General features: G+C 37.0%; 4 protein-coding genes and 1 long non-coding RNA gene across 8 annotated transcripts; 2 read left to right on the top strand and 3 right to left on the bottom strand.

The window, feature by feature from the left end:
• Positions 1-543: 543 nt before the first annotated feature.
• Positions 544-10,838, bottom strand: LOC131522505 (uncharacterized). The gene is made up of 4 exons (XM_058748024.1): positions 10,383-10,838; positions 10,127-10,231; positions 8,541-9,761; positions 544-1,284 (listed from the first exon to the last, which is right to left on the bottom strand). Exons 2-4 carry the CDS (start codon positions 10,164-10,166, stop codon positions 872-874), a joined length of 1,674 nt encoding a protein of 557 aa, XP_058604007.1. The 5' UTR covers positions 10,167-10,231; positions 10,383-10,838; the 3' UTR covers positions 544-871.
• On the top strand, positions 3,675-6,975 carry LOC131522506 (E3 SUMO-protein ligase ZBED1-like). Of its 3 annotated transcripts, XM_058748026.1 has the most exons (4): positions 3,698-3,810; positions 3,880-4,957; positions 5,236-5,602; positions 5,887-6,975. In XM_058748026.1, the coding sequence occupies exons 2-4, from the start codon at positions 4,629-4,631 to the stop codon at positions 6,034-6,036; spliced, it is 846 nt and encodes a 281-aa protein (XP_058604009.1). In that variant the 5' UTR covers positions 3,698-3,810; positions 3,880-4,628; the 3' UTR covers positions 6,037-6,975. The 3 variants fall into 3 exon arrangements, with proteins under 3 accessions (XP_058604010.1, XP_058604008.1, XP_058604009.1); XM_058748027.1 differs by having other exon boundaries at positions 3,675-4,957; positions 5,890-6,975; XM_058748025.1 differs by having other exon boundaries at positions 3,675-4,957.
• Positions 10,839-11,246: 408 nt separating the features above from the next.
• rpp25l (ribonuclease P/MRP 25 subunit-like) lies at positions 11,247-13,755 on the bottom strand. Its single transcript, XM_058748028.1, has 2 exons — positions 13,491-13,755; positions 11,247-13,124 (listed from the first exon to the last, which is right to left on the bottom strand). The coding sequence occupies exon 2, from the start codon at positions 13,106-13,108 to the stop codon at positions 12,437-12,439; it is 672 nt and encodes a 223-aa protein (XP_058604011.1). The 5' UTR covers positions 13,109-13,124; positions 13,491-13,755; the 3' UTR covers positions 11,247-12,436.
• Positions 13,756-15,285: 1,530 nt separating this feature from the next.
• Positions 15,286-19,573, bottom strand: LOC131522033 (uncharacterized). Of its 2 annotated transcripts, XM_058747248.1 has the most exons (4): positions 19,523-19,573; positions 18,921-18,993; positions 17,541-18,744; positions 15,286-16,696 (listed from the first exon to the last, which is right to left on the bottom strand). In XM_058747248.1, exons 3-4 carry the CDS (start codon positions 18,088-18,090, stop codon positions 16,260-16,262), a joined length of 987 nt encoding a protein of 328 aa, XP_058603231.1. In that variant the 5' UTR covers positions 18,091-18,744; positions 18,921-18,993; positions 19,523-19,573; the 3' UTR covers positions 15,286-16,259. The 2 variants fall into 2 exon arrangements, with proteins under 2 accessions (XP_058603231.1, XP_058603232.1); XM_058747249.1 differs by lacking the exon at positions 19,523-19,573 and having other exon boundaries at positions 18,921-19,031.
• On the top strand, positions 17,904-21,325 carry LOC131522035 (uncharacterized). The gene is made up of 3 exons (XR_009266430.1): positions 17,904-18,035; positions 20,609-20,655; positions 20,726-21,325. It is a non-coding gene; the product is annotated as an uncharacterized LOC131522035 (long non-coding RNA).
• The last annotated feature ends 1,301 nt before the right edge of the window (positions 21,326-22,626 follow it).

Genomic DNA, 22,626 nt, shown 5'->3' with positions numbered 1-22,626 from the left:
ATATTAGGGAATTGTCATTCTTTTCACTTTAGAATACCGATCCAAGTAATTAGTAGTTCTTTTAGAAGGATTTGGTAATACTTGAGTCATTGCTCAGTGCTAGTGGGTTATGATCTTCACTTTAGAATTAATTATACATTATGCATAATTCACATTAATTATGAAACTGTATACAGTAGTTCTTAGCAGTTCTCCAGGATATATGAAAAAATAGCCATTTAAAAAAAAATTTGCTAATGAACTGCCAGTTTCAACTGAGCACTATTACTTACAATATTGTTAATAAGAGTTTCTTGTTAGTTAACAGAATGTTAATAGTGCATTTATTCCTGTGTAGTTATTCATTAACAATAGATTGGGACTTTTATCCATTAAGAATAACTGAATACTATAACAATGCTTTTTCTTATTTTTTAAAAGAACATTTACTACTGAATCAAAGAAAGACCATTTATGAGAAATTAAATAAAGCCTTTGGCATATAAAAAAACGTCTACAGGACACACTGTTGTTCAATTAACATTCTTTAATAATAATCACTGTTTAAATCTTAATCTGGAACAGCTCAAAATGCATCTCAACTTACACGCTAATATATAATAGTTACATTTAACCTAAAAGGTTTGCAATACAAGTTTTCTTTTCACTTCTAATGCTATTGCTAGATCAATGTTATTGCCCACCAGATAACATTTTCTAAATCTAGTCCAATACTGGGGCCTCACTATGTATAGATAAATGTTGAGCATGAAAAACAAACCAATCTATACTGATCCCTAATGATAGTTCTGAAAGCAAAAAATTAAACATTGAACATTTTTGGAGGTCACACGTCTTGTAAGAAAGATATCTTTGTTGTTTACAAAGTATCTCATAAAGTTAAGTATTTTGGTCCTTTATAGCAAACAGGCTTCTTTTTAGAACAGCAGCGTGCACTCTTCCACTTGAAGTTCTTGTTGGGATCCAGGGACACCAAGGCGCACAAGCCTTTCTCCGGTTTTTCAGGCTGTCCTATCGCCCAGTAAGTGAAGTCCACGTTAGGTGAGAAAGTGTCCTCGTTTTTCCAGTACCAGTCTGTTGAGTACAAGCTGCGGCGCAGACTGATCCAGCCCTCCGTGGGTTCTTTGATTGCCATGTTTAAGGCCATCTTAGTCTGGCTGCTTTCATTGTTGAGCCTGGCAAACAGATCAGCATTGTCCATGCAGTACTTGCGGGACTTGAACCAGTTCATTTCATCTTCACCAAGTACAAACATCCCTGGAGTCACCAGACAGCCGCTATCATCTAAACACACACACAAATGAATGCTTAGTATACAGTTAGTATTAAACATGACTGCTTTAAAAAAAAAAGTGCTGTCAAACAATTAATCGCATCCAAAATAAAAGTTTTTGTTTGCATAATATATGTGTGTTCTGTGTATATTTATTATGTATATGTAAATACACACACAGTATATTTTTTGAAAATATTTACATGTATATTTACTCATATGTGTGTGTATTTATATATACATAATAAATATTCACATCACACATACATATATTATGTAAACAAAAACTTTTATTTTGGATGCAATTAATCGCATCCAATTAATTAACAGCATTAAAAAAATAAAATAAAATAAAAAAACATTTAACCAGCTTGGCATACTGCTAACTGATTAACCTAAGCGGTCAATTATTAGGTATTCAGTTTCTGTCAGACACTAGAATGGGGGTTGAATTTGTTTAAAAAATTTTTTAAAAAAGCTCCTAATTTGGTACTCTTGACTCAACATAAAAAAGCTAGAAGCAAAGCAAGAGCAGAAGTCAGGGGCCTGTCGCTAACTCAGTTAGCTGGATTTGATTGTTGCCAATTTCACTTGATCTTGGATCATTTGGTTCTTCGAAGCTCATCCTGGACTTGCTGTCATAGCAACAGGTCTCTAAACTTAAACCTGCCTGGCAGCAGGCTTATTTCATGTAAACAGGATTAGATCACATCTTTGTAAGCAGAACTGATACTTAAAATCTGTCCCAGCCACTGCTACTTTATTACAAGAGTACCCTATTGATCCACAGACAATAATTTACAATAATAATAATTTAAAAATGAATACAAAAATAGTATAATGTTGTGTAGTCATCTATAATACTATAGACACAGCCAGGTTTCCTCGTTGAAAAATTTATTCGTGATGAAATAATTACTTTATAATTGTATTGGAGTCTTGCTATACAGTTAATATGGGTCGTGCATTAATTTGAGTGGTGACAGCTATTATGGGAGTGGCTTGATGGAACGCAGGAGATGCAGATAACATGATCTTGACCCTTAAGAATCTTTAATTAACGCTGTCACTTAAACCACATTTTGTCATGAAAACACGCGAGAATTGACCATTAGCAAAGAGCTTGATTGACATGAGATCTGACCAATCAGAAGGCTTATATTATGTGCAGCCACTGCTGCCTGTCTTCATAGAAATCCATGTTAAAACGGGGTAAAAAAGATTGACTGAATTGAAACTTTTTCAATATAACTAAATATAAATATGTGAGGAGGGTTAAGCTGTGCTGTTGTTGGCTGCCATGGTTACGGCAATAAGCTAAGGTATTCCTTTAAAGTCTACTTGTTTTGCGCACCAGAAAATATGTCATGTCCGGCGCTGTATGCATGGATAAATACTGAGTGAGAAATAATAAAATAATATGTTTAAACGTGTGCTCTTATCATTCTGTGTACAAAATCCCATGAACTTCGCCCCGAATAGGAGCTTTATATGCACATGTGCGCTCATCTGTTTTCAATGCAGTTTAACCGCGACGCTTCATGTCATCTTCCCACTCATTAAACTATGACTATGAAAAATACGGTCACTGCGACACACTAAAGTGATGAAACTACGACGCCATGTGCTTTTTAAAACCATTTTTATAGGTTTCACGTTATATTGTTGGCTCGGAAAATATGTAAATGCGCATGCCCAGTAGCTGCAGCTGTATCCCTTCTAGCCTTAACCACAAATCAGACAGAAGAGCAGATTAACTTCGGTGGACTTCAATTTGAAAAATGGTGTGTTTCGCGGTTGAAATAAAACACTTTATGATGTTTATTCATATTCATTTTGTGCATTAAATAAATATGAAAAGACAATTGGTTCATGTGAACTGAGGCAATACAGTGATCTGTCACGACACATTGAAAAGCCACAAAACAGTATTTATTGTTTGAATTTCTTTAAAAAGAACTCAATTTAAAAGCTGAGAGTCCTGAGATCTTGTTTCATATCAGAAGTAACCTGCTCTGTCTTCTCTGTCGGTGTGTTGTCAGTTTCCTCTTTGCTCTGCGATGTATTTTTCACTGCGTGAGAACACGTGTGTAGTGTAGAGTTGTGACGTTCGCGAACGAACCGATTCTTTTGAACGGCTCATAAACATGAACGATGGGAGCCGAGTCGCGGCTGGGGGGGAGCCGTTCTTTCTGTCGTTCTTTTTTTCCTATGCGTGTTTCACACAGATGCACACAAATTAGCTCCTCCGCGAGACAGAACAGTTATAGGGGGAGGGGCTACTGCCTAACAGCATGATGATAGTTGTGCACGCATCCTTCACTTGAGTACTCCAGTGGAAAAAATCCTGCGTGCCTCTGTCATTGGGTAGGAGCGGAGTTTAAAAAAAAAAAACACGTGCGAGTGCCTCTCTGTCTCAGTGCCAACGTCAGTAATAGCGGGTCGTTCGAAGGAAGAAGACACACACGTGACACGTCTGAAAATGAGCCAGAGGAAAAGGAGCAGCATTTGGGTGCACTTTTCTCGCGGAGAAAACAGTAAGGCTACATGCAGCATTTGTCAAAAGTCATTTCATTTAAGTCTGGGTCAACAAATAATTTACACAGGCATTTGAAGACTCAACACCCAACACTGCAGGTCACAGGTTTGAGAGCAGAGCCAGACTCAGACAACAACAGTGACACTGATGTGTCCATTGCCTCCTCTGCCTCCACATCAAGTGCAACTGCAGCCACAGCAGCCTCTGACCCCACTGGGCCCACCACATCGCCTGGCCAGGCACGACCAAAAAGAAAGCAGACATCAATCAGTCAATATTTACCTCCTGTCTTGACCCCATTAAGACAGGAGAAGATAGACGAAGAGCTGGCAAAGATGATAGCCACTGACTTCCAGCCTTTCTCAATAGTGGAGGACACAGGATTCAAAAAATATTCACAGGTGCTCAACCCCTCCTACATTCCTCCAAGTAGGAAGGCACTAGCCCAGAAGGTCACGGATATGTATGACAGGGAGACAGCATCTTTGAAGAGAAGGGTGTCAAAAGTACCAGCTGTCTGTTTAACCACAGACTGTTGGACTTCAAGAACGACAGCATCATATATGTCTGTAACCTGCCATTTTATCGAGGATTTCCGTGTGGCCTCCTGCCTCCTGGACTGTTTTGAATTCAGTGAGCGGCACACAGCAGACAACATTGCACAACAGCTGCTTAGTGTTGCAGCAGAGTGGGGGGTGGACAAGAAAGTAGTGTGCTGCCTAACCGATAATGCGGCAAATGTTACTAAGGCTATACAAACCATTGGATGGATGCACCTACCATGCCTGGCCCATACTATTAACCTGGTGGTAAGAGATGCCCTGCAAGCTTCAAAGCATTGATAAGGTGAAAGAGGCAGTGGAATACTTTCACAGAAGCACCGTGGGGGCACAAAAACTGAAGGAGACTCAACTACAAATGAAGATGGCGGAGCTCCGACCGAAACAGGATTGTCCTACAAGGTGGAATTCCACCTACTACATGTTGAAAAGCTTTATTGCCAGTAAAAATGCCATAATCTCCACCCTGGCCGTCACCAATGCACCTGTCCGCCACCTGTCCCAGGAGGAATGGACCACAGTGCAAGAAATGTGCACAATCTTGCAACCATTTGAGGAAGTCACTGTGGAACTCAGTGCAGAAAGGTATGTAGCTCAGTTGCACAGCAGTATATTTCTTTAGCATGCATGCATAGTATCTGATAGTAAATTATGAATATTTGATACCATATTAGAAATCTGTGTAATACACTGGAGTATATATCATTGTCAGTAGATTTCTGTAGCCTGCATGCCAATTTCCTGATAAAACAATTATGGATATTTGATACCACAATAGATATCTGTTTAATACATTGTAATATTTATCATTGTTTCAGCTTTAAAATTGTAACATTAAAGTTTTTCTTTATTTTTTTCACCAGCTACTTGACAGCCTCGAAGGTCATAGTGCTGGCCAGGGGACTTCAAAGAGCCACCGCTGATTTCCGGCGAAACACTACAACAGCGGCAGCGCAAGGTGTGATCGACAGTCTGTGTGCGAGTATGTCATCGCGATTCCACAGGATTCATGCCAACCACATACTAGCAGATACTGCTGCACTTGACCCGCGTTTTAAGAGGATGGCCTTCCCTGATGGCAGAACAGCAGATGAGACGTTTCAAAGGCTGTCAACTGCAGCAGCAAGAATTAGCAGTGGCACACCCATCCAACAGCAACCAGCTGTGGAAGGACTGGAAGGAGCAGGCAGTGGTGCTGGATCAATAGTTTGGAGCTATTTCCATGAGGAAGTAAGGGTGGCAACAATAATTCACATTTTTTTCTCTAAAAATCTCTAGAATTAAATCAGTCTGATATCTCAGTCTAAAACTTCCACTAGCTGTAAATCACTGCATTTAATCTGTACATACTGTACATATGCAAATCTACTATTGTCACTTCTAATTAAATGCTAAACTGCATTTCATTACTCTGTTCTCTTACACTGTGTAATGACAAAAGATGAATCTAATTTAATCTAATCTAATCGCATAAAAATGGTATCTCCCATTGTTATATCTCCCACCCCTATGAGCAGGTAGAACAGTGGAAGCCAGGAATCCCACCGCCGATGCTGTCATGGAGGTGCGAGCCTACCTGGAGGAGCCTCTTCTTCCAACACATGAGGATCCCCTCAAGTGGTGGGAGAGTCGTGCCCCTGTTTACCCCAGGCTTAGCAAGCTGATGGCCAAGAAGCTTTGTGTTGTGGCGACATCAGTTCCCTCTGAGAGAATATTCTCGAAAACTGGACAGATAATCTCAGAGAGGAGAAGCCGCCTTAAGCCCAAAAAGGTCAGAGCTCTTGTCTTCCTTAATGCAAATTTGCCCAAGGACAAAAAAGAGAGGCAGAAAAAGCCATAAAGTAAGGAACTGCTTTGTATTTATTTACATTGCATTTTGTGTTCATTTAAAACTTGAAGGGGCTGATCTCTTATTTGCAAAGTTTACAGTAGTTATAGTAGTAATAGTGGACTGTATGTAGACATTTCCATTTTATTTATTCTAATTTTATCTACAGTGTATGTCTAATACTTTAAATATTTTTTGTTATCTATCAAAATGTTATTTTGTGATACTGTTCTTGTATAGAAATGTTTCACTAAAAGCTGTTTTGCACAGACATTCATTGCAGCCCACTTTGTTATTGTTCATTTAAGACTTGAAGGGGCTGATGTCCTATTTGCAAAGTTTACAGTAGTAATAGTAGTAAAAGTGGACTGTATGTAGACATTTCCATTTTATTTATTCTAATTTTATCTACAGTATATTTAAAACTTTAAATATTTTTTGTATTCTATCAAAATGTTCTTGCGTGACAACAATGTTCTTGTGTGGAAGTGTTTGTAGTAAAAGCTGTTTTGCTCAGAAATTTATTGCAGCCGGCTTTGTTTTTTATGTTTATTTGTGAGTAGGTATTGTATGAATAACATAAGTCAACGTAGCTTTACACATACACACACTTTGTACTAAAGGTAAATCCAAAATAGTGATGTCACTGTCTAAGCAGAGGGATGTTATGCAACCCTATGGAATATAGTCCACACATGACAAATGAGGTAATAATCAATATTTCAGAATAATTCAAACTCAGATATTGGTGTGTGATATCTGAGTTTTAATTATTTGACTACAAATCTCACCTCATCATTCCTCCCAGTGATTATTTCCAGGATAAACTGCGATGCCTCCAAGCTGGCTTCTTAAAACTGACTAAATATTTAAAAAGAGCCGTTCTTTTGAACGGCTCTTTGAAAGGAACGGATCGCCAAGATCCGGATCCCCTCAAAGAGCCATAAATCCCATCACTAGTAGTGTGAGAGCTGCATTGTTTGTCGGTCATGGCAACAGTAATAGGGTGGGCGGGTTTTGCGAACGGTCTGCCTTGCTCTTTCATTGGCTGTAGCTCATCACCACACCTGACACCACGTGATTTCCAGTCGGCCGACCGGTCCAGATATTTGGCATGCTAGATATTTGTTTTGCGTCGGCGAGGCGTCGGCGACGAGTCAGCGAGCGTCTTTGATGCATCGTTGTGTAGTTCACACATAAAGATTGCGGAGCGCCGATCACCCGCTGATTTTCCCCCGATTACAGCCCGACCTGTCGGCGAGCTCATTAACTTGCAAATCGGGCTTAAATCGGGCTTAAAATCCTGTAGTGTGAACTAGTCATAACAAATCTGCGTCAAAGATAAAATTAAATGAATTGCTAATTACAACATTGAAATAAAAATGTAAAGCCTGTACAAATACAAGAAATCATGAATATAAATAATTGGGAATCATGTTTAAAAAAAAAAATGAAATAAAAACAGTGCACAATTAATTTATCTGTTATAACATTTGTAGATTTGTTCGCTTAGCTATTTCCAGAAATTTGTCAAGTTTTTTCGTCAGGTGTCATTTTTAATTATATGATGTCATTACGTTGCTGTCTTGCCGCCAGCCAATCGCTGCATTGCTGATCGTAGTCATCTATACATCTGCCCTTTTCAGGGAACACGAGAACACGCAACAACTTAATCCAGATATTTTAATAAAATCCGCAATTTAGTTTGAAGAATAAATTAACTAAATTAGCCAGAGATCAGTTATTACGATTAGAAGATCTGGCATCTTTCAAATCATCTCAGATGTATTAAGCGAAGTACGAAGAACGGAGCCCTGGAATCTGAGGGTGCAAAAGAATCGAAATATTGAGAAAATCGCCTTTAAAGTTGTCCAAATGAAGTTCTTAGCAATGCATATTACTAATCAAAAATGAAGTTTTGATATATTTACAGTAGGAAATTTACAAAATATCTTCATGGAACATGATCTTTTCTTAATATCCTAATGATTTTTGGCATAAAAGAAAAATCAATAATGTTGACCCATACAATGTATTTTTGGCTATTGCTACAAATATACCCCAGCGACTTAAGACTGGTTTTGTGGTCCAGGGTCACATATTACATATGTATAATATTATTTACTATTACTATCATTTATCTATAATTACTATTATTTATAAGGAGTATATTAGTAAATATGTTTAGAATTTAATCATCTGGAAAGAAAATTCAAATTGCTAGTACATTGCAAATAAGAAGAAATTAAATATTTTTTTACACACACACACACACATACATACATATACATATACATATATATGGTTAAATATCACAATTGACTCAACTCAAACACTCACCTGGGTCTGTATTTATAACTGTTGCTGCACTCCCATAGGTATTGATAGACTCCAAGTGTTCTACCATATATACACCAATCCTTGCAAAAGGATGCCAGATTGTGCTTATCCTTCCTCCCTCCACTAGAGCCCAAGAGTACTCTGTACCATCCATAAAGTTCCATTTGATGTATGGAGGCAAAGGCTGATTATTCATTCGCACAGCATCAGCACTGGATGTATTAGCAATCACCAAGGCACCACTACGTGAGGAATTAAAATCTACCAGATAGCAGCCAGCGAACTTGCTTATAGGAATGAGGTCTAGAATGAGTCCAGGACTGATTAATCGGAGGGAAACCTGGATGGTGGTAGAAATAAGCGAGATGCTGTTCTCAAAATTCGGTAATAATGGCAGGATGTCTGAAGAACTTTGCACCCAAACACTAGTGCATTTAGTCAAATAACCCCGACAGACTTGGAAGGGTTGATCTGTTGTCGCAAGTAGCTGAACGGCTCTGACGAAGGGGGGCATGAGGAATCGGTCTTCATTGTTGTTTGACACATAGGGTTGGAGCTGGTTCAGAACCATGTTGCATGAGCAGTTTTTGCTGTCAAAGCACGGATGGGTTAGAATCACAGCCACTTTCTCCTCTGCATTGATTTGTCTCACCGACCCATTAATCTGAATCTGGTAAAGATTGTAAGGATCAAGCATTATTGTATCTTCTTGGCTCTGGCCTCTTTCATCTACCCTTTTGATGGTGACACTGTTGTCCATGTCCACTGCATTGATGATCATCAGCCTGAAAGGCGGGAATCTGACAGCTGATGTCATCATGAGGTTAAAGGACATGACTATCTTGGTGTAATTCAGAGAGGGAACCTGATACACCTTTCCCAGATTTTGCTCAGGCTGGACAACGTGAGACTGGAATCTCCCCTCCCATCCACTCACGGAAAGCACTGTGATGTTTTTATCACTGGTGATTCGAAACGTCTTATTGGAAGACATAAACTGGGATTCTTCAACCTGCTTTGTCAAATTCAAAGTCCAAACGATTCCTTCGCTGAGGCTTGTGTTGGTGGAGATGCTGCCGTTGACCATATAGGTGACGTTGATTGTAGTGTTTTGGTGAAGTGTAGTGATTTTGAATAGATTATAGGCCTTTCGATAATAAACAGCAATATTCTCAGGGAATGCAGTGATGAAATTCGTCCCACGATTGTCCAATGAAAGCCCTGTGAATGTTCAAAAGTCTAATAATCATGTTTGTTTAGCTCTTTAAAAATTTAAAACGTATTTTTAACCAGTGATAATCACTACAGATGCACCAATACTACTCCATTGCACTCTTATCAAGTTGATACTGGAGGGTAAATACTTGTATCTGGTATCAATATCATCTTCAATGTTCAGAATCTTTTGGCATAACTGTACTTTGAAAATTCAACCAGAGACAACAATTGTGATATTTATAACAGCAATTTCAAGGACAGGACTTGTTTATAAAAACATCTTATTGAGTACAAAGGTATTGGTGCATCTGTAGTAATTGTATTAAATAATGCAGAGCATAAGAGATTTGTCTGTATGCATTATTTACCTTGACTAAATGTCAAAATGGTCAATAGAACAGCCAACATGACTGCGTGGTTTGCATATGCAGCTCCCGCTTGTTTGAAGTTGGTTTCAGCTGCTGTGCACTCAGCTAAATGACAAACATTTTTAAAAACTCTCAGTTGATCCAGTGTTTATTGTACAAAATTCACATGCAGACAACAGTAAACCATATTTTCCACTGAGGAGGCTCTTCTTACAGTTAGTCAAACTAGAAATATGTAAAATGTAGAATAGCCTACCTGCTTGGCTCTCATTTGCAGTTGCTCTTTTGGGGGGGGGGGGGGTAAAAAGTACATGGTAAAAAGCAATACTGTGAAACAGAAACTGATTTCTGTTTTAATATATACATATTTTTTAAAGTAATGTATCCGTGTGAAGCAAAGCTGATTTTTTTAGCAGCCATTACTCCAGTGTCACATGATCCTTCAGAAATGCTTTGATGAATATGAAGTTGAAAGGAACTGCATATATTTGAAACATTTTCTGTAATTTTATAATAATCTGTCACTTTTGATCAGTTTAATGCATCCTAGCTGAACAAAAGTATACATTTCTTTTAAATATATATGTACTTTACATAGATACTGAGACTAATCATTAGATGTGTTCAAATTCAGAAGGCAGTGAAATTATTAATTTAGCATTTCACAAGCAAGAAAAGATATTTTACTTTTAACAATAAATACTAGGAACAAAATTATTTCATATTAGTTCATATCTAGGAGTGTTAAATCTTTTTTATTCATTCAGATAAATGCATCAAATCATCAGCAACCACAAGAGTGATTTCCACTGATTTGTCGTTTGCTTACTGTAAATTCTTAATATCTCTACAGACTCTACAACAGTCAACAAACTCAGAACAAATGACTGCAATTGTTCTGCTTAGACTTGCATTCAAAAAAATTCCATTCTAAAAAAACTAATACTCTAAATAATGTTACAGTGCTATTCCTGCATTCCAACAACCACTTCTAAGGTGAACATTCATAAATATTTACCCAGTTTACCTAATTTAAACATAAATGAATAAATTAGGTTGTTTGCTTCATTGACTCAAGAGATAAAACATCTTACCTTATCGTGGCCAGCACTCTATACGAACTGAAAAATCTGTGCGTTTCTTAGTTTATTCAGTAAAAGAACATTTGACATTCAAAATCGCTTCTCTCTCATCCCCATATGGTTTTGCATAAGATTCTAGAAAGATTTGGGTTTTTAAGATCAACAAGTGTCATATTACAGATGTGGAAAAACACCTTCGCTGACACTTTATTCATTCAAAATAATACAATTCCAAAACAGTCAAAGGAAAACATGGTTACAATTTCATCAGCCACCGAACTAATTATTATTTGTACATATAATTTCTCTAAAGCATTCACTGTCTTTGTACTTTACTACAACAAACAGTCTGTGCTGGGAAAACATGAAATTCATTTCGAGTATTGACTTAATTTCTCCACTGCTGCTGATATGCCTAAAATCTGATCAAATAACACATTTTTCACCTGAACTATATATAAAAAAAAACAACAACCAATACAACATCTGCATGCTTACAGACTTTCTGAGCTGTGTCTTCTAAAAACACTGGCATTTGGTCACACAGCCCTTCAAGACCAAATTTGTGTATTTTCCGCAGATATATTTGGTATTCAAAATACACAATTTCCTTTCCTTTGCATGAAATAATGGAGGGTTCAGTAGTAAACCATGACATAGGCCTATTCTCATTCTTTTGATATGAAAAATTTCACCTGGCACTTAGTCTGTTAATCAAATCTGCAAGAATATAAAACAAAGATGCAATGCGTTTGTTTACTTCAACATGATCAGCAACAACTCATCCAAATGGAAAAAAAATGCAATGTTTTTTCCTTAAAATATGTCAACAGTGATTACATATGATTACCAATCTGGACAAATCTATATTTTTCTAGCAATTTATATCATACTTCTGAATAATTGTTTTTGTATTAAGATATTTTAACGAAAAAAACATGCTGCTGCATAAAAAAGTAGAATATCTGATTCTGGTGTCTTAGGCACAATATTTCAATGGGGAAATTTAATGTGATGTTTTTCTGAAATCAGTTTAATTTATTTATAGAAACAGATTAGGATGAATTAATAATGACAGAATTTTATTTTTAGATGAACTATAAAGGGACTTCTTATGTATTGACCTTTTAAACTCTCATTTTTATGACAGACATTCTCAAGATATGGCACTTCAAAGTGGAAAATGCTCAATATGATCCCAGCTACAGCAGGAAGACGCAACACTGATTCAATCCTGCCCACCGCTAGCATGACCTAGAGGTTTACGTGGTCCTCCAGGTCGACCCACGTGCTTGCGTGGACCCTTTCCTCTCCCAGCCCCTTCTGTCCTTCCAGACCCTGTCCCTCCCCTCTTCCTTCTCTGTCCATGTTTCGGAGTGGCCGCTTCCTCTTTGAGAGCCTGAGCCCACAAGGCATCAAAAGAACCTGGCGCTTGGTAACCCGGCTGGTTCTTATCAAGCGAGTCTCTGGAGAGCAGAACCCATATACTGGGCACATTTCTGCTGACTGTGAGACTGTCCAAGCCGGCCTCAGGCTCCAGGGGCTCCCAGACCTCCTGAACCGTGCGATAGATCAGCTTGGTTTGCTGGTGCAGGCCGTGTACACGGCGTTTCATGATCTCCACGCACGTGATGGCTTTAGCCACGCTTTGACCCACACCCATGAACACGATTTGGCGGCACAGTTTCTCCCCCGACCCGACGCTCACCTCTGAGCCTTCTTGAGGGCCTGAATGATCTGCGGAGGCTGTTTTCTCCTCCATACGGCTTAAAGCGAACCTCATCAGGTTGCGGATTTTGCTGCCATCCTTCACTCGAACTTCTGGAGTGTCGCTGGGCAGGTCGGGGAATGGACACGGGCAGGGCTGCTCGACTGTGCGTTCTTTTTTGTAGTTCTCCATGTCATGCAGCCTGGACCTATGGAAATTTTTAAAAAAAAAGGACAAAAGGCAAAATTAATAAATGTGTATATGTAGTTTGTTATGCCAAAACATCACCCAAAAATATCTAAAACTGTACCAGTATAAGCCCAATTAGTAAAGAGTATTTTCATTACCAACTATGTTGGTTTCAAAGACCCCAAGTTAAATTAAAATTTAAAAAAAGTTTCTAATTCATAAATTAAAGTTCTTTGGTAGTATACTGTGACAGCTCGGGGTACGTTTGTGAGTTAAATGTTTTAAATGAATACAATATATGACAAAATGTGTTCGCCATTTAAAATATACATTTAATAACAGCATAATTATTCAGAGTGGCACATTAAATGTATCGCAAACTTACTTTCCCTTCCTTTGCTAAAGTAGCGATCTGGCTAACAAGTTCAGATGTCTGCAGCTGTTTTTCTAATAACTGTGGGCTTTTGTCGGTCCATATGAATGAACGAATGAGCTGCGGTCGCTGAGATTCGACAGTCTTTTAAAAAAATATTACGTTAACTACAACCCAAACGCATAGTTTAAGAAATTTTAATGTTATGCTACAAATCGCTTATCCACATGTAACAGAGTGCGCAGAGTGTGACGTCAGCTGAATGTGACAATATGACGTAAAGTGCCGCACATGTTCATGGGAAGTGTAGTTTTTGTAATTTAAAAAATAAATAAATAATTAAAATAATTTTCTTCTGACTCTATAACAATTTGTTTAAATACCAAGAGCATGACCACACCAAAACATAACAAAAGAAAAAGTCAGTTACATATAATTGTTTTTTTTGTTTTTGTTTTTTTACATGCATACTTATATGGATGTATTTAAACTCAAGCAATGACCACATATGACATGAGGAGGACAATCCCTTTAAGCTCTCAAATTACTAGTCAAATTAACTTATTTTTGCATTTCTGCTGCTCCTTTTAAAAGAGCTGTTGTAACAGCAACAGAACGTCAGTGAGAGTCATTTATTAGAACACAGCGCCACCAAGCGTTCAAAGTTAGGAACTTGTCACAGCCGATTCAGTGCACGAGCCAGGGAAGTTTTTCCCCCCTTAAATTACATATAGAACATGAACATTTACTGTAGATAGAAAATAAATAAATAAAGAGGGTTTATACAATGTGTTCACTATTTTAATCATATTAGGAAATAGCAAAAAAATTAATCACCTTTTTAATTTTTTCTAAATTCTTATTTTCATACAATAAGAATATATGTTTTGTTTTGTTTTGTTAAGCTTTGTTTATTTAAATATTATGTTTAATCCTTTTAAATATTTTTCAAAAAAATCGGTCTGAATTCATAGTGTTCCTATTATGACAGGATATCTTTGATCAAAATATAGGCCATTAAATATGTAAATATTCACATGCCTGTATAGAGGTCACGGAATAACTTACTTCTGTGTTGTCTGTCATCTGTTATTCAGTTATTTAACAAATTTTGTTTACATTTTGTTGGTAAGGCTTTCCAGTAAGGTTCAATTTGTTAACAGTAGTTAAATACATTAGTTAACATAAACAATGAAAAATACTTCTAAAGCATTTATTAATATTAGTGAATGTTGATTTTGACTAACGTTAACAAAGATTAATACTGTAACAAATGTATTGCTCATTGTTAGTTGTGTTAAATTTAGTTGAATGGAACCTTATTGTAAAATGTTACCATTAAATGCTAAAACACAATTTTACATTCTGTAAAAAGGCTTCTTGCCTTTTTGAATAATTGTACATTTTGTGCTATAACAACTAAATTAGCAAATGTTTCTGTTTATTTCCCCTCCCAAAACATTGGATGATGCATCATCTAAACTTGTCAACCTGTTACAATTGAAAGATAAATGTACACTGTTCTTAGAGGCATCTTCACCCATCTCACCATATTATTTTTCTGGGGCTCGTGCATCATAGCATCAATACCCCTGAAACACAGTAAAAGGACAAAATCTTGATCTTCACTATTCAGCCATCAGTAGCTTTAATGTACAGTATGTCACAGAGTTGTTTTACATGCATATTAGTAAAGACTTTCCTTTCATAAATACCCACATCTATCGAGCCTTGGTTAACGAGAATTTGCATTTAGGGAGAATGCATAACTGGCACCTATAAAAAGCACTCAACACTATAGGGAAGAATATTTTATTAAAACATAATAGGAATGTGTTATACAAGGGTTTGCATGTTGCACATTGCTAGTGAAATTTCCTGTTTTATGAAATCTTGTTTCCTCAAACTTTCAAAATGTATAGTTTTCAACATTATAGGCCTACCTGTAGATAGTTTAGGTTCAAGCATACAAAACAATGACAGTAATGGATGATTACAGTTATTAAAGTCATAAATTGGCTAAACGATGCTGCTAGGCATTATGGGGATGAAGAGATTAGTTATTAAGCTCCTTAAGAAATACATTTGATTTATGCAGTTCACATTAGTTTGCACACAATGAAATGCATATTCACAGATTTTTACATTTTCTTTATGGAAATTAGGTACACAAAGTCAGTTATATAGGAATTGGTCACTACATGCTTTAATTAGAGATATGTATTCTGTAACAATTATTTCATCAGCCACTATAATTTACTTCTGGACATAAAATTGGCAGATGTTAACATACTTTAGGACAGCATTGAAAAGAAATACTTAAAGCACAAATAAGGATTGCATGCATGTTTTTAAAAACAATGTATTATAACTCATGATTGACAACAAATGTCATGTCATATAATTTACATTTTTTATATACGCAATTTGCTATATCCAACCCTTTAAAGTTGAACACAGATTATATTAATTTGTTCATTTTATTAATGCTATACATTTTATTGTTTATGTGGCATTCAAAACTTACAGATTTACTTCCTGCTTCTATTTGAGTTGATGTCTAAGCTTAAAAAGCTAAGATGAAAACAGTCTATACATTCATGGTGTCAACGTAACCGCTTGATATAATTTCAAAATGTTATAATCCTTGTGTAATGTTATCATGTATCTAAAATAAATCTAACATAAAGACATTGCAATCATTTAAAAAATACATCTCAGATATCCAGGTGGTGATACAAATATGAACCTAAAGAATAGCATTACTAACTTCACTAAGCATTAGATTTCCACCAATTGTTGTAAAGGATTGAGGTATGCTGGCTTTTTGTAGCAGACAGGCTTCTTTTTATCACAGCAGCGTGCACTTCGCCATTTGAAATCGTTTCTAGGGTCAAGGGACACTGAAGTGCATAAGCCCTTTAAAAGGTCCAGTGGATGCTTGTCGTCCCAATGATAGTAATTGACAGAGACCGGGGTATCATACTCTTCCTGCCAGTACCAGTCTGTAGTTAGTAAACTGCGGCGCAGACCGATCCAGCCATCCCCATGCGCATCCACCATGGTCAGGTTATGAGCCATGTCTTCATGGACAGATTCAGTTACAGGACAGGCAAACTGTTTTCCTTTATTCATGCAGTACTCGCGAGACTTCTTCCAAGTCAGAGGGTCCCATCCAATCGCAAATTCTCCGGGAACCAACACACAGCCACGAAGATCTGGATGCATGAAAAAATGAACAGATTTTTACCTTTTGCCTTCCACCAGCCAGGGTTGTACACCATTCAAAACTGAATTGAGAATGTTTTGGTTTTCGATTCGATTTCCGTTCGCAAAGACCTTGATTGACAGGCGATCTGACCAATCAGAATGCGGATATTATGTCTCCATAGAAATACATGTTAAAACGGGTTAAAAAAAAAAAGATCAGATGAATTGAAACTTTTCCAATATAACTAAATATAAAAATGTGCGGAGGGTTAAGCTGTGCTGTTGCTGGCTGCCACGGTAACGGCAATAAGCTAAAGGTATTCCTTTAAAGTACTTGTTTTGCGTACCAGAAAACCTGTCATGCATTGCTTGCAGCGCTAAAGTTAAATACTGAGTGTTAAATAATAAAATAATATGTTAAAACGTGTGCTCTTATCATCAGCTTAATGTCATCCTCCCACTCATTAAACTATGACAGGTCCTGTACTGCAAAAAGACGGTCTCTGCGACACTCCAAAGTGATGAAACTATGACTTATAGACACTATTTTAAAACCATTTTCATAGGGTTCAAGTTATATTGTTGACTCGGAAAATATGTAAATGCACATGCCCAGTAACCGCAGCTGTTAACTACAAATCAGACAGGAGAGTAACTTCGGTGGACTTAAACTTGAAAAATGGTGTGTTCCCCGGTTGAAATAAAACACTTTCTTATGTTTATTCATGTTCATTTTGGTTTTGCGAACGGTCATGGAATTGAGGAAAGCAAACAGGATGCAGAACTGATAGATAGATAGATAGATAGATAGATAGATAGATAGATAGATATGATTCAAGTAAGATCTTTTACCTGGTTTTTTATTGATTGGTACAGCTGGGCCTCCAAACATTACTTTTAGAGACACATGTTCCAGCATATAAACGCCAATCCTTGATGTTGGATGCCAGATTGTGGCAATTTTATCTGGTATAGTTACAACAGCCGAAGAGTAGTTTGTGCCAGCGATTGCAGTCCAGTCAGATGCTGAGAGCAAACCATTATTTGTGCGCACATCATCTTTGCTGTCTGTTTCAGCGATCACTACAGCCTTGCCATTTTCTCTAGAAAACTGCAGCAGGTAGCATGCAAAGAACATGGTTTCTGGGATCAGCTCCACAATGAGGCCTGGACTGAAAAGTCTGAGGGAGACTTGCTCCGTAGCATTAACCAGCTGGGATTTCTGCAGGTCTGAAAATGACAGAAGCGTCGAGGGAGAAGCCTGTAACTGGTTGCCATCGTGAAATAGCTTGGTCGTGTTTTCTGATAGCATAAGCAACTTGGTCTTGGCCACGTTAAAGATGGAAGGTACGATAAAGCTCCGACCATGAAACTTGTTGGGAAGAATCTGATTTATTACCATGTTACAATTACAGCTCTCAGTCTCTACACACGGGTGGGTCAATATCACAGCGACTTTTTTGCTCGATTTGACCTTCAAAATAGAACCGTTGGTCTGAAGCTGGACCAGCTGGTAGGGTTCGATACTGAACGTCTCTTCGCTAACACCTGATGTTGATGTTTGCTTGACTATAGTGATGCTGTTTTGACTGTCCACCGCATTGATAATGAGTAACTTGAATGAGCTGTATTTTATGGTTGTACTGACAGGCCCAGGTAGGTTGAAAGATTCAAGATAGACTGGGTAATCCAGCAAAGGGATCAAATGTTGTATACCGAGATTTACAGTTGGCTGAACGACATTAGTCTGGGTGCTGCCTGCCCGCTGACTTATAGAAACCACCGTGATGTTTTTGTCACTGGTAATTCTGACGGATGCATATGAAAAGCCTAGTTGATATACTTCAGACGAATCTGAAATATGTACATTCAGGGTCTGCCCTGCAGGATGGAGATCTAGGTCTTTCTGTGTGGTTTTGTAGATTGACTTTTATTTTAGTGTTGTCATGGAGGGCTGTGACTCTGAGAATGTTTTTGAGATCAGATGGATAGAAGAAACCAATGTTCTCTGGAAAGGCAGTGATGAAGTCGTCTCCATAGCTCACATCTGTAAGACCTTAAATAAAAACATTCAGTAAACATGAGCATGAGATCCACACAGATCAGTTTAAAAAAGTTACACTGCGTCCCCAATAACTTTTAAAATAGCAGTTCTCAAACTAGAAACCAGATCAGTAAAGTAGCTGTCCAAAAAAAAACTGTCAGAGGACAGTAAAAAAAGTCTTCTCTTACCTTGGCAAAACATTGATGCAATCAGCAGAAAAACAAGCATGATTATGGCTTTAACTTGCTCTGTGCTCTAGCACTGGAAGAAATGACAAAAATCATTGATTGCAAAACATGTTTTGCCATACATTAATGTGTATAAATGAATAGAATGTTTTCAATTACATGTAACCATAGCCATAGTAGTAGTAATCGTTCACAAAGTCATGATAAACATTCATAAGAGCTCTAAACAAAGTTCTTATCATATAGCAATGCTTACGAATGAAAACTCTTACAGTAACAACTCCTGTTGCAAGAATAATGAACAAATAATTAAATTAATTACCGTTAACCTATAATAACAAAACACAGAATGCAGTCACAATTAAACTAATTAGAACAAAGTCAGCCTGTAAACTGGTGACAAAAAAAGATTTTCTGAAGCCACAGAATGTCAAAAAAAATCTTGGAAAGCTTTCAAAAGATAATACAAATCAGCAAAGACAAACAAAAGGCAACAATATATATTGTTCTACACCTTTTAAAGGACACATTTCAGAACTTCAACAATTATCCAAACAAACCATCTGTAATGCTACTCTTCTAATGATGGCAAAATCTCTTACCTGATGTCTTGGTCAGCACAGTTCTTCTCTCTAAAAATCACCCCTTTGCCCTTATTTTAGCTCAGACCCATTTGACTTTCAAAACGCTTGATTTTCTCTCAGATTTGCATAGGATCCTGGCTACGCGAAACACTTCAATTTGATATAATGTTGTTCACAATGCAAAATTCTGCTGTTCAATTCCCACTAATAAAATGTCATACAGCTTGTCCAAGAGATTTGCAATAGCATTTAAAAACATTTTACTGTTGTTCTTGCAACCGTTTTGCTACAAGTAGGCTATTTAGTGCAAAAACACAGCCAAAAAAAAACAGTAAAGTAGCCTACATTACGGCACAAGTTCATTCATGTGATGCTCAGTTCACATATTTGATGAACACATGCCTTAAATAAAACATAAACCCATATGGATAAGGTGAGATAAAGGGAAATACTTCCAACACAGATTATGAATTTGAAAGTAATTTATTGAAAACAGCTGAATTTGTAAACCAGCACAAGAGATCCAATATTACAAGCAAAACCATGTTTATGATTGGATAAAATTCAAACTGTTACCTGGTTATGTCTATAGGTGTCTGTGATTAAAACGCTACAACCCCTGATTTACCTAAATGACATCACAGAATGGAGGCGATGGTGAGCCGAAAAACTTCAACCAACAGAGATAAACACACCCATAATGCACAAAAATCAAGCCAAGTAGGCTTGAAGGTGTCTATGTTGATATTAAAAAGAGCACTGTGATCTTGTAACATACGCTTGTATTCCCCTACAATATTAGGAGCTAATTTCACTTTATTTGCCTTCACTTTAGATCACCATGCATTACATCCGTTGTCATATTTGAGAGGCTATTCAGTTTTGGTTTGAGTAATAACAAGCCTAAAATATGATATATAACTTATAATATGTAGTTTTATTGTGTTTTCAGAAGATCCATATATTTTTTAAATGCGAATATTGATTTATATTACGCACATAAAAACAGTAACAGACAGTGAGATGCTTTTCTATAAGTAAGCAATTCGATCAATTTGACTAAGAACCATGATTCAACTTTTGTAATATGATTTATTCTTGCAGTTACTAATTTTAGATCAAGAATTTCAGCAAGAAGGACAGACCTATGGGTAAGTAATGCTAAAATGATCATAGAGTGTATTAAAGGTCATATCACTGAAGTATTTGCCCTGTTTGTAGCAGATGGGCCTAAGCTTAGTGCAACAGGACACGCTCTTCCAGGAAAACTCCTTGTTGGCGTCTTGGGACACAGCAGCGCACAAAGCTTTCCAGGACTTATCTGGATGCCCATCAGCCCACTTTGTGTAGCTCACGCTGTATTCGCTATCATTGCTTTTCTGCCAGTACCACTCTGACGTGAAGAGATTGCGCCGCAGACCGATCCAGAGGTACCCGCGACTTCCATTGTTTTGCAGAAAGTTGGTCATCTCTTTTTGGGCCATTTCACTGATTGGTGTGCTCAGCTGGTAAGATATATTTAGGCAGTAATGATGGGACTGGTGCCATGTCATGACATCAGTAGTGGTCTTAAATTGTGCAGAATCTGCCATACAGCCATCACGATCTGTGCGCACACAAACATGGGTTAACATATTTCCAGTATGCACTGTGAATTTTGATTTATTCACCATTTAATGTAACTTCAAGTAGGATGATGTAATGTATATTTGTCAGCATTTTTCTTGGTCTTGCATGATTCATCTGTGTATGTTACTCCAAAGATCATTTGTGATGTACATTCATAAGAAAATGTCAGGAACAGATTTTTTAAATTAGTATTATTATTATTTTATTTTCATAAAATAAAGTGGACTCTGTCCACTTTTACTGTCAAGCTCTAAAAATGACAAAATTATATGTTTACACTACTGTTCAAATGTTTGGTGTCAGTGAGATTTTTAAAATGTTTTTAAAAGAAGTCACTTCTGCATACAGAGGTTGCATTAACAATATTTGATCAAAATACAGTATAAACAGTAATACTGTAATATTAATAGAACTTACTAATATTTTTCTTAAAATAACTGTTTTCTAATTTAATATATTTTAAAATGTCATTTATTCCTGTGATGGCAAAGCTGAATTTTTTTTATCAGCCATTATTCCATTCTTCAGTGTCACATGATCCTTCAGAAATCATTCTAATATGCTAAAATGTTGCTCGAGAAATATTTCTTATGGAAAACTGTCAATAGCTACTGTGATACATTTTGTTTTTAGAATTCTTTAAAGAATAGAACATTAAAAAGAACAGCATTAATTTAAATAGTTAGGCTACTTTTTTATAACGTCCTTGCCGAACAAAAGGAAATATGGATTTCTTTAAAAATAAAAAAAAAAAACTTTTAAACTGTAGTGTATAGCAGTATCATTATTATGCATCATAAATAAATATAATTATATAAAATGAATCCAATTTCATGTCATGTGCCATTCAGACATAATATCCTAATTTTGCCAATCCAATCACAATTCAATCAATTCCTGATTTCATATACCAAATAAAATTAAATCCTTCCTAAAATGGTATAATTTCTCATTTTACCTGGGTCTTCGTTTAAAATGATAGCCGGGCTTCCGTAAGGAATTCCACTCTCCATCTTCTCAAACCTGTACACTCCAATCTTGGAGGTTGGATGCCAGATGACATGCACACCAGTAAACGACACCGATATAGAAGAGTAGTTTGAATGGGGAATGGGTTTCCAGCCAGTGGATTGAAGTAATTTGCTGTCCATATACACATTGTCCTTACTGGCTGTTTCAGCTATGATAACAGCCTCACCTTCTGTCGAGTTCATCTGAACCAGGTAACAAGCAGCGAACATGGCTTCTGGTATGAGTTCTAAGATGAGGCCTGGACTGATAAGTCTGATGGACACGTTATTTGATGCAATGATGAACTGAGATGCACTCTTAAGTTCCGGGAAGGGAATTAGCTCTGAAGAATTGGACTCTTGAGTTTTTATATTCCTATCATTGAGCTTTACTTTCGCTGTGTTAGTCACTTGCAGCCAGGTTGTATTCAGGTTCTTCACCGACGGCACAACAAACGTGTCGCCCCACAGATTTTGTGGGAG

Source organism: Onychostoma macrolepis, chromosome 16 (genome assembly GCF_012432095.1).
Source record: "Onychostoma macrolepis isolate SWU-2019 chromosome 16, ASM1243209v1, whole genome shotgun sequence".
NCBI lineage: Eukaryota > Metazoa > Chordata > Actinopteri > Cypriniformes > Cyprinidae > Onychostoma > Onychostoma macrolepis.
Note: the sequence above shows the minus strand (reverse complement) of the source record. Positions and strands in the feature narration are given on the sequence as shown.